Source organism: Nannospalax galili, unplaced genomic scaffold (assembly GCF_000622305.1).
Source record: "Nannospalax galili isolate Female #2095 unplaced genomic scaffold, S.galili_v1.0 scaffold633, whole genome shotgun sequence".
Taxonomy (NCBI): Eukaryota; Metazoa; Chordata; class Mammalia; order Rodentia; family Spalacidae; genus Nannospalax; species Nannospalax galili.
The window spans coordinates 1,420,912-1,436,783 of record NW_008336075.1 but is presented as its reverse complement, the minus strand read 5'-3'; the positions used below and the strand labels follow the sequence as shown (position 1 = coordinate 1,436,783).

Sequence of the window (15,872 nt, the reverse complement as noted above, 5' to 3'; positions counted from 1 at the left end):
CAAATAAAGGTTTTTATTTTATGAACTAGAAAACAGTAGCTCAAAATGCAGGTCATATGTCCCTGAGGAAAATTAGTCATTGAAAGTCTCATATTAAGCAGATGAAAAATGGCAATCTTCACAGCCACAAGTGTCTGCTTCATATTTTTAACATCAGGAATACCAATATTCTAACTTGCATGATAAATGCCAAACATTTTCTCCAAACCTTCTGTAAAAATGCACTAGTATTCCCTTCCTGCTAAGCAATATGCATAAATATACAATATTAATTTTTTGGCACTATGACAGATGGTAACAGAATTTTCACAAGGTAGATAAATGGCAATAGAATTAGGAAGCAAAACCAATATTCATTATGTTTGAGGTGCTCCAGACTCAGTCAGAGAATGTCTGTGGGGGTATTTAGAACATGGCATACCTCATTTGGTATGAAGGGGAATCCTTCATGTCCATGTGGACTCACGTTTACACCACAGGTTTTATGGCAGAGTTGTGCTGGCAGACCTAAGACCTGCTACTGTATAAAGGAACCTTTCCTTCACAACTGGAGGTAGTAAACACATAAGATTTACACAAGAGCAACTGAGACCCAAACAGAACAGTTATTTCAGCATTTTGACAGATGTACAGTCAATTAAGAGCTGTATTACATGGATGCCGCTGGGATGGGATTAGATTAAATTCTTTCCTTTTTTATTTGTTAATCTGTAGTATACCTGTGATCATGCATGTGCATTTATGCATACAGGTGCATATTCACGAGTGCATGCATGCATGTGCAAGTCAGATACCAATGGTAGATATCTTCCGCAGTTGCTCTTTGCCTTGGTTTTGAGACAACATCTCCTACTAACTCTTGAACTCACCATTTCAGTGAGACTAGCTAAACAGTACCTCCTAGGATCTTGTCTCTGCCTCCCCAGCTCTGGAGTTCCAGGTGCACACCCCAACACGTATCTTTTTATGCGGATACTTGGGATCCATAGGCTTGCACAGCAAGTACTTTACCAATTGAGGCATCTCTCCAGCCACAGGTAAAACTATCTTCTAACACAAAGAATCTGTGAGCCCCAACCATGCTAGGTGCTTTACAAAAATCATCAGTTTTAATCATAAAATACTGATGGCTATATGTTGTGATCCCTGCTCACAAAGTCGGGGAAAAATAGTCAACCCCCCTGTGCAAGGAACTACACATCCTGTGCTAAACTGTTCACAGATGAAGAACTTTCCACAGACAGGATTGGGTGGATGACTAGCAGGCTTCTCTTAGTGAATGTGATCACTTTTTGAATGGCATGATTTTCAGAAGTGGTATCAGTCCTCCACCCAAAGTGATGTGCTTAAGGCTTGAGAACTAGCTCAATAGTTAAGAACACTTGCTACTCTTGCAGAGCACCCAGGTTCAGTTCAGAGCACCAACATGACATCTCACAACCACCTGTAATTTCAGCTCCAGAGGATCTGATGTCCTCTTCCAGTCTCTGAAGGCTCCTGCGCATGTATTGTGCACAAATTCACAAAGACACTCATACGGATAAAACAAATGAATCTCAAAGTGCCTTGCTTTTGGGATCATTTACCTATATTTTTGCTGTGTGGAGGACTGGTACCAGTGACTACACTTCTGAAAACTGAATCCTGACCTGGACACCTATACCACCTCCATGTTTCTACAAACTTCTTTGTTGTGTACTTTGGTCCTGATGCGTCGCTTGACACGATAGTAAATGGCTGCAGCCTAACCGCCACCCCATGCCACTGGTACTCCTGCAAAGCCCTTCCCTACTAATTCATTTCCATCCAGTAACCCCAGGTACACATGGTTCAGAACAGTTAGTGTCTCAGTTTTGATATTAAGATGCTCCAAATCCCTACTTTCCAGGCACAGCTATTTCTTTATTTCTCTGGAAATCTTCCTTTTATGTGGTAGCCTTTTTTTTTCAAATATAAGTTGAAGTGAATTGGACTTAAGGAGGCAAAACTGAGTTCTCTTCTGGCTCTATAACCGTATCCAAGGGACTTGTCTCTCTGAGACAATTTTTAAATTACAAGTAATGGATTTGAATGGCTGGGGAGAATGGCTCCATAAGGAAAGTGGTTGCCACAAAAGCATGAGAACCCAAGTTTGGATTTCCAGCACCTATGTAGAAAACAAAGTGTGACACTGTGGAGGTCGAGACAAGAGGATCCCTGGAGCTTGCTGACCAGCCTGTCTATCCAGTCAGTGAGCTCCAGGTTCAGTGAGACACTTTATCTCAAAGAATAAGATGGAACATCAGGTGTGGTGGCCTGCACCTTTATTCCCAGTCCTCAAGAGGCAGAGGCAGGTGGATCTCTGTGAGATCAAGGCCAGCCTCCTCCACATAGTGAGTCCAGGAGGGCTGAGACTAGGGAGATCCTGTCCAAAAAATAATAATAGTAAGGTGGAGATAGAGGAAGATGTCTAATATCAGCCTCTAGCCTCCACATACATGCAGCACACACCAGGTATACACATCCACACACAAGTGCATACACAAAAGTGAATTGGAACCCCTTCAGAATTATTCTCTTAACATCTCTTACACAGTGACTGGTAGAGGAGTCAATGATCAGACAGCTATAACTACCCTGAGTATGGACTAAATGTTTTAGAATATGCTTTCTTCTCTCCTCTATTGCAGAAATTTCTGCGGTTTTTGATGCTGGCACATCGGTTACATACATGTTTCAAGAACCATACCCGGTGACCAAGAACACAAGCCTCTCTTCTTCAGCTATCTACGCTGATGCAGCTCCACCCAAAGAAACCATTGCACTGAGCTTCGTGACATCACAGGCTCCCAGCCTCTTGCTGTTCCTCAATTCCTCTTCTCAGGATTTCCTGGCCATCCTCGTCTGCAAGAATGGTGAGTGCCGATGGCATGAAGCCACATGGAAAGGCAGCCCGGCTCGGGGCAGCAGTGCTCTGCAACACCCTCCAGAGCTGGTACCACCTGAGCGGGTTCTATCTAGATCCAGACAAATGCTTAATTGCCTTTTACCTTTACATGTAGCTGTTGGTATTCAGGGGCAGTGTCGATTCACCACTAAAGTCACAAATACATTAAATCGTCTCAAGTGTGTTGCAGCAATTCTTTGTTATTTATTCTGTACTGAAACATACTGAGTGTAAAGGAGACAATCTGAAGCTTGTCCAGATTTCAGAAGGACACATTCCACATACATCCTGTCATCTATACTGCAGAACTCTTCACTAGGGGCTGTTAAAGCATAAATATAGGCTGTGTTAATAGATAGGGATGTCTGGGACTTAAAGAGAAATATGATATTGAAATCATAACATTGTGGAACAGGGGTTTGCTTTTGAGAATCAGATTTCTCCTTGAAAACCTCAACATTTTTATATAATGACAGACTGTGGATTTGTGACATGGCTATTCTGAAATGACAAGACTGGGAATATTTTATCTGACCAAAGAATACTGTTGTTTCATCAGTTAAGTTTTGTTATTTCTTTTCTTTCTTGCAATTATTACAACTAAATGTGAAACTCTCTGACTCCATATATACAGACAGACTCAACTATCTTCTGAGGATGACAGTTTATTGTTATTTATACTTCTTTGCTCGTGGTATCATAAATAACATAGAATTTGAAAAAAAGACATATTTTCTCAGTTTTCAGGGTGTCTATAGAGCTTAATTTTCAAGATAAAATTGTACATTATTGATTGATGATAAATATGAAAATCAGACATGTTAAAGATTGTGCATCTGGTGGATGTGAAAAGGTTACAGCATGGACAGAGGTTACTTAATACAAGAAACATTGAAGGTAACCAACTAGGGTAGAAGGCTGAAGCCAGGTCTTCTTACCAGGAGCCTACTGCACTGTGCAAGCACAAATTCTCCTTATATAATGTTGCTAGAATTCTTCTCAGAGGCATAAACAATTTCTGCACCCTCCTCTCTTAGACCCCACAACAAGCTGAGGTACAGTTTTTGCCAAACTACAGTATGAGAAACCAGTGAGTTTATTGGGCTTATGTACAGAGCAGTGGGTGAGGGTTTACTTACGGAAGTATGGGTGCTCCCCTCCTAAGGCTATACTGGAAAGTCTTCATCCAGGTGCGGATGGTGACTTCCCCACAGCCACACTAAATGGTGAGAGAGCCTGCACTCTGCTTCTGCAGTTTATATACACTTAGTCTCTTTTCCTCATGCAACTAGAACTGACTGATTGGTTGGGAGGTGTGGCTGACTCTCCCAGCTCCTCCTTTTCATGCAATAGGTCTCGTTCCTTCTGAGACCAATATAGAGGAAAGAGAGAGAGTGTGTATGGGTAGAGAAAGGAAGGAGTAAGAGAGAGACATGGGAAAGAGAAGAATGAGGAGGATGAGGCAAGAGAAGTCAGAGGAAGCAGAAGAGGAGTCTAAGGAGAAGCTAGAGAAGCGAGGAGTTGGAGGAGGAGGAGAAGGGGAAGATGGTCATCTAAAGCCAACAGTTTATCTCCATACCTTTATATGATTATGACCAAAAACCTCTAACTTTATCACTTTCCACTTTTCCCTATCATGTCTTCTGAGTTGGTGAGACAGGCTGAAGACACTGAGGCATGGGCAGTTCAAACAGTTGAACATGGACAACAAGTTTGTTTATGATACATTTATGACGTTAGAAACTCAGTGTCCTGATAAGCATCCTGGTAATCTTCCTTCCAAACTCAGTCAGACATCTTCTTGTTGGTATGATCAGACCATATTTAGATGACTATAGAGAAGGGAGATATGAGATTTCCCCAAAAACTGTCTTTTTGTGTGGGGCTCCATATATTTATTCCTGTCAGGTTGTACCTTTGAAAATATGACTGCCAGAAATTCAGAAATTACAGAACAAGGAAAACTGTATGTAATTATTCTGATTCTACACTGTGCTTAACTCTCTTGGTACTCCTGTTTGCCTGGCTGTATTATTATACACTACTATACCAGGTTTTTACAGTTGCAGAAACAGGTACAAAGACATCAAATAACTAGTGTATAATCTCAGAGCAAGTCAGGGTCAGAGCTGGAACTCAGTCTCCCCTCCCAACCTGGTAACATATTCAGTTTTTATTATGTTGCCTTCCTTCATATAAGTTTCCAATTTTTAACCCAGGTTGGTGTAGAACTTAGGTCCTCCTGTCTCATTCTCAGAGTTCGGGGATTCCAGATGTGTACCACCACACCCTGCTCTTTGTTCCTAATCACAAGGGCTAAAGTAATACGGTTACTCCTTTATTCATTGAAACACATGATTCATTAAATAATTGAAACTGATTTAGTAGAGAAAGCATTTTTGAATTCTTCCCCTCACATATTTTCTTATACCTGGAAGTCTTCCTTTATTAGAGGCTCTGTGTGGCCCTACAAATGTTTGCAGTTTTTTAAATGCTGACTAAATTCAGGAAGTGAGGGAGAAGCACCCGCCTTAACATTTTTTGTGTGTGTTTGGTGGGGAGGGGTCTTGGGAGGGTGTGAAATCTTAAGTGTGCAGCCTCACCGCTCAGGCTAATTCACAGGACAAGGTTTAAAAACAGACACTTTATCTGTTAAAGGTGTATATTTGTGTACAGAGGACACGCACTGGGGTTTCCCAGCTGTTCTATCCTGGAAAAAAGAATTAGACCAGGGAATCATGGATAGTGACAGAAACAGAGGCAGCTCACTAAGAAGGAGAAAAGTATTCCCAAGAATGAAAGTGAGCCAGAGAGCTGGGAAAGGACTGAAGCTCAAAAGCTCAGGATCCCCTGGTACATTACCCTTTCCAGATGATTTATGTAACATCTACCTTCCTTCTCCACATTCAAAGAACAGGGGGCATTTCTTGTATTTGTTCTGTTATGTTACATGTCACTCCCCAAGGGTGAGGGGTTCTTCTGCCAACTGGCCTCTTTTCTATGCAAATACCTCCCCTTGTTATTATCTCATTTCCACCCCATAATCCTCTAGTGTCCTCCATGCAGTGAGGGGAGGGGAGATGCAGCGTTTTGTTTTGTAAAGACTTATTTTATTTTTAATTATGTGTGTATGTGTGTCTCTGTGTTAGTATGTACATGTGAGTAAAAGTGACTGCAGAATCCAGAGGACAGCGTTAGATCCTCTGGAGCTAGAGTTATAGGCAGTTGTGAGCTGTCCACCCCAGAAGATCAAAATTGAGCACAAGTCCTCCAGAAGAGCAGTGTACACTCTTAACAGCGAACCCTCTTCCTCATCCCCCAGCGTTTTAGAATCTGTGTCCCTTCCTGCCATCTCCCCATCCCTCAGAGACCCAACTTATAACTGGGCTCATCCATTCTACCTTTCATTAACTCTCCTGGTAGTTACTAGGCTGACTGCAAAGTATGAGAGACAGTGGAGACAAGCAAAGATAAGAAAGGCTCACTGCTTTCTTCGGACTACAAGAAACAAGAGAGACTCATTAACTGCCTAATGTTTTTGACAAAACTAATTAGACAGAAGACAGTTGTAGTACTTAGATTTCTGAAGCCCTCTAACTAGAAGGAAGACTTTGACCAACTTTAGGGATGAATCTAAGAATTCAGGAAATATACCAATAGAATGAATGGCTCTGTTGGTGATGAATTCCTTATCATGGTGTTCCTCAGATATTAATAAATGGCTATTTGTTGAAACCATAGCAATTTCAGAAGCAGAAGAGATAAAATAATAACCTGTACATTTTTTCCAAAGCCTTAGATTTTGTGATTTTTTTTTAATTTCCTTCTTACATAATCTTTCATGCCATATTTCTTTCTGTGAAGGTTTCATTTGCCAACTTTGAAATGTTGTTTGAGGAATTAAGAATTATGTTCTATCCAGCTGGTTTCTAGTATAATCATGGTATTAGGCTGTTGACCTAATTACCAGTGAATCAAGTACTAGGAATATTTTAATGGGATTGGATGCACTGTACTATAACTATGCCTCTGAGCTGGGGGTGGTAGATATCACCTGTCATCTCAGCACTTGGGAAGTACAGATTGTAGGTTCAAAAGTTCAAGGCCAGCCTTGGCTACATGATACCATCTCAAAAAAAAAAAAAAGTGATATCATCACCTCTGACTACAGATAGGAAGATAGGAATACTTACATGTTGAAGAACAATAAGGAGAGTAGAAACAGTGAAAGTTTTACTACGAAAGGTGTTTATCTACAAAATCTCTTATAATTAATATCCTGGCATACCCCGCCAGTTGGAATCAAGAGTATTGTGTCATAAGCTTCTTAATTTTGTTCTGATTTTAAGACATATTTGGGGATCTTGTGGCCAGCTAAAAAGGAGTCCTGTTGGCCTCCCAGGAGCACACAGACTAATTCCAGCACTACAGGATAAGAGGCCAAGGTAGGGAATTATGTGGGTAAATCTTGCAAACACTGAACAAAAATTTCAGCTTGCAAATTTATTTAACAGATTTGACCAGGCCAAAGGAGAGAAGATCAATGCAATTCAAAATCTTGCTCAAGAGCCTCTCCCTGGCAGGAGTTTGATTTGGCAGAACCGGAGTTCTTTGCTGCCCTTTCTTGTTATTCTTGAAAATTTTCCAGCTATGGACTTATTCAGCTTAAGCTGCTTCTGTCTTTTCAAAAGTAAACAGTGTGTTCTTCTTAAATAGAGTAGGGGCGGGGGGAGGAGAAGGAGGGAGGAAGAAAGAAAGAGATGGAAAAAGAAAGAGAGGGAGCATTTTGAGGTGAGTTCTCAAAAGAGATACAATAGTTGTATTTCTACATGTTGGAGCATTGAGTCACAGACTTCTCATCAATCTGACAATCAGAGAAGAGGCTCTAAGTGGAAGAATAGTGTCCAGAGATAGAGATGAGTGTTCTAAACATACCCATGACCACTACAACATTTTCTTTTTGTATGTATGTGAATATATGTGTGTGTGTGTGTGTGTGTTCCTGTGTATACAGGTGCATGTGTATGCATGTGTATGTGAATATTGTGTGTGTGTGTGTATGTGTGTGTGTGTGTATGTGTGTATGTGTGTGTGTTTGTATGTATGGAGGCCAGACAACAACCTCAGGTGTCATTCTCAGGAATGCTGTCTACTACTTTGAGACAGGGCCTCTCATTAGCTTTGCACTCACCAATTACGTTAGACTGGTTGGCCTATGAGCTCCAGGGTTCTGTCTTTTTCTAGCTCCCCAGTGTTGGTATTAAAACCAGGCTAACATGCTGGTATCAAACTCAGGCACTTATGCTCTCAAAGTAAGCACTTTACAGGCTGAGCCATCCACCTAGGCCCCCAGCATTTTACTGAATGACAACTCTCCCTTCTCTATAATACCAGGAAGTTTTCTGTCAAATTTGTCACTTAATGAATATGCTTGGACTCCTTCCATGGGACAGGTACTGTTTAGTGTATCAGAAAGACAATGACAGAGAAGGACAGGACCATATTACAGCATCTAATTTTGGGCCAGGGCCATAACTAAGTACAATTAATTTCTCATAGACATGAGGTTCATTCAGGTTAGGCCCTGTTAGACTGTTGGCCAGGTGGACTGTAGATGCTACGTATAGGTAGAGGGTAACAAAAATGACCAGTTTTGTCTGGAAAGGAAGGTCGTATAAGGTGTCATTGAGAAGGTAACCTTTAAATCATGAGAGATTCATGAGAGATAAGCCAGAATTCTTTTGGCAGATATAATTTAACAAAAAAGCATTTTAGTGATTTTTCCATTATCTTACCATTTTGTGTATAATATTGCAGATCATATAACATAAGCGTATTTATGCAATTGTGTGTGTTTGTTTCTTTTCCTGTTGCTATGATAAAATATCCTGACCAAAGCAACTTAAGTGTTTAGGATGCAGTCTATCATGGAGGAAGCTATAGTGGCAGGAGCATGAAGCAGCTGCTCACATTACACTTGTAGTTAGGAAGCAGAGAGAGATGCTCAACTCACTTTCTCCTTTTAATTCAGTCTGGATGTGGAATGGTGCTACCCACATTTGTGGTGGGTCTTCCCACTTCAATTAACCATATGTAGAAACTCCTTTATGGACATGCCCAGAGGTTTGTCTCTTTGGTGATTCTAGATCCTGTAAGATGATAATCAAATTTACTACCATTGTATATGCATATGTACCTTCAATTCAATTATTTCAATTAACCCATTATAGTTCCTTGGTAGTAGAAATAGGAAAGTATAGTTCAAAGATGTACTAAATCAAGCCATCAATCTATGTAGAAATACTTTCAGTAAAAAATCCAAATGGTGTTCCCAGGTCGCCTTTCCTTAGTGGTTGTTCAGCTGTCTCTGACACAAGGAAATTTGTGTACCTTTGCTTCAACATTACTCCTTTATCAATATCTTTGCAGCATATAAATTCATAGGTTCACTGTTTGCATTTCTAATTGCACATACCGTGGAGGGAATATAATTATGACCTGAGGCACTTTATATTTTAATACACTAGCTCAGGGAAACAGAAATAAAGAAGAATCAAGACAAGGAGTGTCTTCAAAGTACAAAAGTCAATAGTTGCCTCTCGGGGTTAAATTGACCTTAGGATGTCTCCACTAACTGCCTCTTCTCAGGGAAGCCTTTCAGGGATCACCACTGCCTCCTGCCACCTTCTATGATGCCCATGTATGCTTGAGCTCCTCTGGACAGAAAGACTTCTGATTCACAGAGCTGGTGACATATACCCCAGAAGGTAGCTTTCTTGGCCTTTTTCAGCCCTGCCTGACTACTTCAGTCTCTGGACTTGCATAATCTGTTAACAGTTCCCAGATTTGGCTTCGTTGTTTCATCGCCTACATTTGTGTACTTTAAACCAGTCTCTTGCTACATTCCCTTAATCCATTTCACAGTAATGTGGCCAGAACCCATTGTGACCCTCCAGTGATAGCCGAGAATGTTCTTCCATTCTCCCTATTAGAGGTATATCATGGAAAGAATAGGGACAGGAACAAATGGCATGACCAGTATCACACATTTAATCAGGTTGCTAAGTGGTAAGTCTGAGGGGGGCATAAAAACATGTTGGGTAGAATAGGAGCTTGAACACTATTTCTTGTTTCTCTTCTTTTAGTTGTAATCTACATCTTAGTTTTTGTTTGGTTGTAAGTACTTGAAGGTGACTATGAACTTAATTTTTCCTTCACTTTTCATTCTACATGGTAAGGTCCCGATCTCCCCCTCCCCACTTGTGGCTATATTTGGAGTAAGAGAGCAATTAGGATAAATGAAGTCATGAAGGTTGGTGCTTTGATTCAACAGGATAAATGTTGTTATATCAGGAATCACTAGAGCACTTTATCTCACCTCTTTCCATGATATGTAGGGACAGAGTTGAGAGGGCAGCCTCAACAAGCAAAATGGGGAGCCCTATCCAGGAATACAGTTCAGACAGCGGCACCTTGGATATACAGCTGCCAGAAGCAAAAGAAAAAAAGTTATTTGGTGAGGGTGAGGGGTTACTCGATCAAAGACAAAATCAAACAAAACATTGCATATGGATGTGCATAGTGTGCTAATAGCCATAATATGAATACTCAGCTTAATGCTGTGTTATCAAAACTTGACTCTAAAGGGCAATGTTTAGGATATTTGGGATTAAAATTTAGTTAAAACAGGAAACAGAAACTTCTCAGTACCTAGAGACTGAACACTTCATAGGCAGGACATTACCCTGAGAAAGAAGAAGGGTAAGACCATGGACACTTATAGGAGGCAGTGCCGCTGTACAAGGGCAAAAGATTTGTAGCACACAAGTTTGAAATTAAAAAAAAAAGTCTGTAAGAATGATTTTTTCAAATGGCTCATTATGCAGACCCTTGAGGAATTTGTGTCCTGTTTATGAAAAGAGGAATAAAAATAGAGGAGAGAGAGAGAGAGAGAGAGAGAGAGAGAGAGAGAGAGAGAGAAATAACTAGACAACAACAAGCATATGTGAGGACTGATAAAGAGGCCTCTGTGCTACAAGGCCATGCCCTGTAAGCCACCGTCAACGGATATGGTCAAACATGGCAGAAAAGAGAAAATTCCTACCTTAATTTCAACCATGATAAATGTAGAGCTACATTGCACACACCACCATCAAACCAAAATTGTGTAGTAGCAGTTACTGACTCCACCTTCTAAGTCCTTGGAAAAGAGCAGTAACCAAAAGTTAATATAGAGATAAAGCAAATACAACATCAGAATAAGATTAACTCTACAGATACCTATTGAATACATTTATAGTCTGTTAGGACTTCTAACTAAAAATGTTGTAAATTGTATGACTTAAAGAAGAAACTAATTTTCTTACAGTGCTTGAAGACTGAAAATGTAAGATCAAGATGCTGGCTGACAGACAGAGCTGTTGTCTGGGGAGGGGCCTCCAGTTCAGCCAACTTCTCTTTGTGTTCACATCAGGGGGAGATAAAGGAGGGAGAGGGGGAAAGTGTGTGTATGGAGGAAGAGATTTCAGAAATCTCAAATGTCTTTTCTTATAAAGACACTAACCCTGTTGGATCAGAGAATGACCATTATGACATCATTTTGTTACTGAGAAAATCAAGGTCCTCTCTTGGATTTTTCTCATTTATTTAATTGAATTTTTGCAAATTTCGTACAAGATATTTTGATCATATTTAGACCTCCCTCCCCTATCTGCACTCCCCTATCTATACCTCCCCACACCTCCCCAGAGTACCCCACTTCAGGTACTCTGTCATATATATTAAGGCCTATTGAGTCAAACTTGTAGCCCCAAATGTCCTTTGATATAGGTCCAGCTATTGGAGCCTGGTTAACCTACTTAGCATCACACCCTTAAAGAAAACTAACTCTCCTTCTCATAACAGTTACAAGTTGATAATAGTTCCTAGGATAAGATTGAAGCTTCTTAAACAGTTCCCCACTTTTTGTGATGGGATTTTTGTATGGTTTGAGCTATGTGCCTATGGTAATTCACATCTATGCATTTGGAGCTAAGATCCACAAATGAGAGAGTACATACATTGCTTGTTTTTCAGAGCCTGTGTTAGTTCACTTAGTATAACAGTTTCTAGTTCTATCCACTTGCCTGCACGTTTCGTGACTGCACCTTCCTTATCACTAAGGCGAACTCCGTTGTATAAATGTACTACATTTTCATTATCCATTATTCAGCTGAGGGACATTTAGGTTGTTTCCACTTCCTAGTGATTGTGAAAAGAACAGCAGCAAATATGGTTGAGCCACTATCAGTGCAGTAAGATATTAAGTGCTTTGGGCATATGCCCAAGAGTGGTATAGCTGGATCATATTGTAGATCTACTTTTTAAATGATTTTATTTATTTAATGTGTATGAGTATCTGTCTGCATGTATGTAGGTGCACCCATGTTTTGCAGTGCTAAATGGAGGTCAGAAGAGGGTATCAGATCTGTTGTTAGTGGCCATGTACATGCTGGGAATCAAATCCTGGTCCTCTGCAAGAGCAGCTAGTGGTCATAACCACTGAGCAATCTCTCCAGTTCCATATACTTTAAGAATTCTTCATACTGATTTCCATAGTGATTGTGCCAGTTTGCAATCCCACCAGCAGTGACTGAGGGTTCCGTTTTCCCCACATCCTTACCAGCATTTTGAGTTCTTAGTCTTATTAATAAAAGAATTTATGAACAACTCAAAAGCAAGCTTGAGGACAATTACAGTTTAAAAGAAAAACTCCAAAATAGGCAAGATATAACTCTCAGCAGCTGCCTGGAAGAGGAAGACAGAGAAAAGGAAGAAAGAAAACCATGTTAAACAAGCATGAAAGTCAGCCATATGGTAGACAAGCAGCCACATGGCAAGGAAGAGGGCTTTAGAAAAAGGGCAAGGAGACCCATAGTACTAGAGAAAGCATATGTAGGCTTTAGCCAGCACCTGAAAGAAAAGGACAGAAGAGAAGTAAAATGGAAAGTTACCCCTTTCTGAATCAGAAAACATAACATCAAGATGGCTCTGGACCAACTCTCTGAAGATAGAGATTCTAGGAAGGAAAATACGTTATCTCATTTAAAGGGGGAAATTATTCCTTCCGTCTTATTAGCATGAGATTTTTTATTTTATTATTATTTTTTTTTTGAGACAGGGTCTCCCTGTAGCCCCAGCTGGCCTGGAACTTGCAATGTATACCAGGCTAGTCTCAGTCTCACAGTTATTCCTGCCTGTGCCTCATAAATGCTGGGATTAAAGGTGTGCACCACCCTGCCTGGCTTCTTTAGCATATCTTAATGTAAACTGACCCTCCTGAGGCATGGTCCCATGACAGCCCAACTAGAATAACTCTTGAGGGAGGACACATGGCATGTCTCCATGGAAAGGTAGATTCCATTCTTTGTGGTAACAATGTAACTTTAATTACCATCTTAAAATACAGCTACACTATATGTTAAACTTCAACACGGGAGTTTCCTGGAAACATACTGATTTGGTTGATAATACCTACAATGTACTAGTTTCTGATATGTGTCTAATACCTTAAAAATTAATATAGTTTTACTGACTTTAGTTAGATTCCCGAGAACTAACCAACTCTATCTGGTTCATCTCAATAATATCACCATGGAGCAGCATACCCTATAGCACACAGAATGTTCTCATATTGAAATCTGTGTGTATTCTGAATCTAGTAGGATAAGACATATATCTAGCAAGTGTGGAAAGGCCTCATAGCATCCATAAGAAGATTTTGTAATCAATGATAATGTGTTGTCCCCTTGGTGCATGTAGCAGAGCCAGTAAGCGCAAGACATAAAAGAGTGAAGAAAGTTTTATTATTGCAACAAGTAATCCTCAATTCAGTGTTCTCCCCAAAGAAAATAAAGGGTTTTAATTAGGGTAACATGCATGTGAGGTAATATTACAGTAGCAAAACCCCAGAAACTGGCTAGGAAACATCTGGCCTTAGAGGAACCTGAACTTTCCACATTTTCCAGATCACCTGGTCATAGGACCACCCCCACCTTAAGTTATACTGAAGAGATGGGCAGACTAGCTAGGAAATTAACAGAATGTTGAGTTTTCTTGCTGGAATTCCTGCCCCTAGTGCAATGCTTATGGGTTACAGATATGACTAAGAACCCTAAAAGGGAACCCTGTTTTACCCCTGCATCAGTATAAGATGCATAAGGGAGGAAGACTTCCATATATAAACTGCAGGTTCCAAACATGTTCAGTTCAAGGTCAGAATCACATGCCCAAAAACCTGTCAGAAGTGAATGCTTGCTGGCAGAGGATTCAGTATTAGAATGAGCAAAGCTGGCTAGCATTAGGTCTTCTAAAAAGGAGTCAGAATGACTCAACAATTTCTGCTGATTCCTTGTAATTTTCCTGAAGGCCCTTTTCTGAAAGAAGGGCAGTCTGAAGGTGCACGAACAGTCATTTAAAGGGGCAACAATACCCCTCCAGGCCTCCACATAGACTCCCACCAGAAGCCTGCTCCTAAAAGTCTGCTTGCCTAGCAGATTGCACAAGATTGCAGTGGGTGGGGACAGACTGGAGAGAGAGGAAGCTCCTGGTGCACAGAGAAAGTGTTCAGAGTGAACATGGACAGGAGAGGAGGCTGGCCTGGTGTCATCTTTTTTTCACAGTATTCTCTCTGAGGTTCCATTCCACCACTTCCAACTCATGTGCAGAGTCAGATCTGTTTGAGGTTTAGTCTTTGTGAGGCTGCTGTCATGCGGCTTTGTTTTTTTCAAAGGCCTTCTGGGTCTTCACACAATTGTGCTTTCCCAGTTTAAGCAACTCTCAAGAAATTTTGAGAGAACTGAACAACTGTTTGTTTTTCTAAGAAGGCTGCTTGCTTACCGCTTTAGTGTGAGAATCCAGATAATTATTTTCTACCCCTGTGATGCTCCATTGTTTGAAAAGGGGGCAAGAACACTTTCCCTAGTTTTTTCATCTATAGATTTGGGATAATTGTGTGGTTCAAGGGTCTCACAGCAGGTTGTGGGGATTAATGAGATCCTGATTGTAAACGGTTTGGAGAACCCAGATGAAAGATGTGGGATAAATACAAAATAGGGTTATTACTGAAGGCACAAGGAACTGCTGCTTACTGAATCGCCTGCATCATTTTTCAAAAGCTGGGTTGTGGGGACTGAGGAATTGCATATTTAACTTCTGGACTAGACCTCTAATTAGAAGTTTAAGGATTAAGAAAATAGTTGCAGTCTGTGTGAAAAAAAGCTTTTCTCAGAGAAAAGCCATGTTTTTATCCTCCGTAGAGCACTTGACCTGTAAATACTTACATCTTGAGATGTGGACAGATGCAGCAGAAGGCGCTAACTCTGGACTTCCTCAGTACACGCACAGCTCATTTTCTTTATATGCAGTGAGTAGGCCTTAAATGGTTATTATTTCTCATAATTCAAAGTTATTGAAGATATATTTGTACTTTAACAAGTAGCTTCGCTCCTAGATCTTTAGAAATGAAAGCTCTGGAAATGAGGTCTCTTATCCTAAAGTTGTGCCACTGAGATAGTCGATACTTTAGAGTGGTTCTAGCAGCAGCAGCAGAGACAAGCACAGCTCCACAGTTACCCTCAGTAGCCCAAGGAGTTCCTTTTCAGAATGCCACTCGGGTAAAACTGGATCTTTGGTTTTGACTTAGAAAATAATCCAGGAGAAGCCAGCTTGAAGCAGAGTTGGGTTTTCTTATAAACAGAAAGGTGCTCAGGAAAGAATAAGCACACCCATGGGAGGGGGTGCTTCTCAGGGGACAGTCATAATGAAATGTCCTCATAGAAGTCATAGATGCCATCTGGGGCTCTCAAGTTACTTCTCAAAGGGTCATTGGCGATTTTATTTTCTCTTTCCCTCTCTCTTTTTTGATAAATGTGATTATAAGATAGTTCTGGGTGTGACTTGGATGGGA

The 15,872-nt window shown here is 40.6% G+C and overlaps 1 protein-coding gene across 1 annotated transcript in view; it reads left to right on the top strand.

Annotated features, from left to right (window-relative positions):
- Positions 1–15,872, top strand: part of LOC103732319 (contactin-associated protein-like 5) — a 431,937-nt gene that overhangs the window by 287,139 nt on the left and 128,926 nt on the right. The window contains exon 9 of the mRNA XM_008830875.2: positions 2,670–2,894. Coding sequence (XP_008829097.1) covers positions 2,670–2,894 — 225 coding nt within the window. The remainder of the gene's footprint in view (positions 1–2,669; positions 2,895–15,872) is intronic.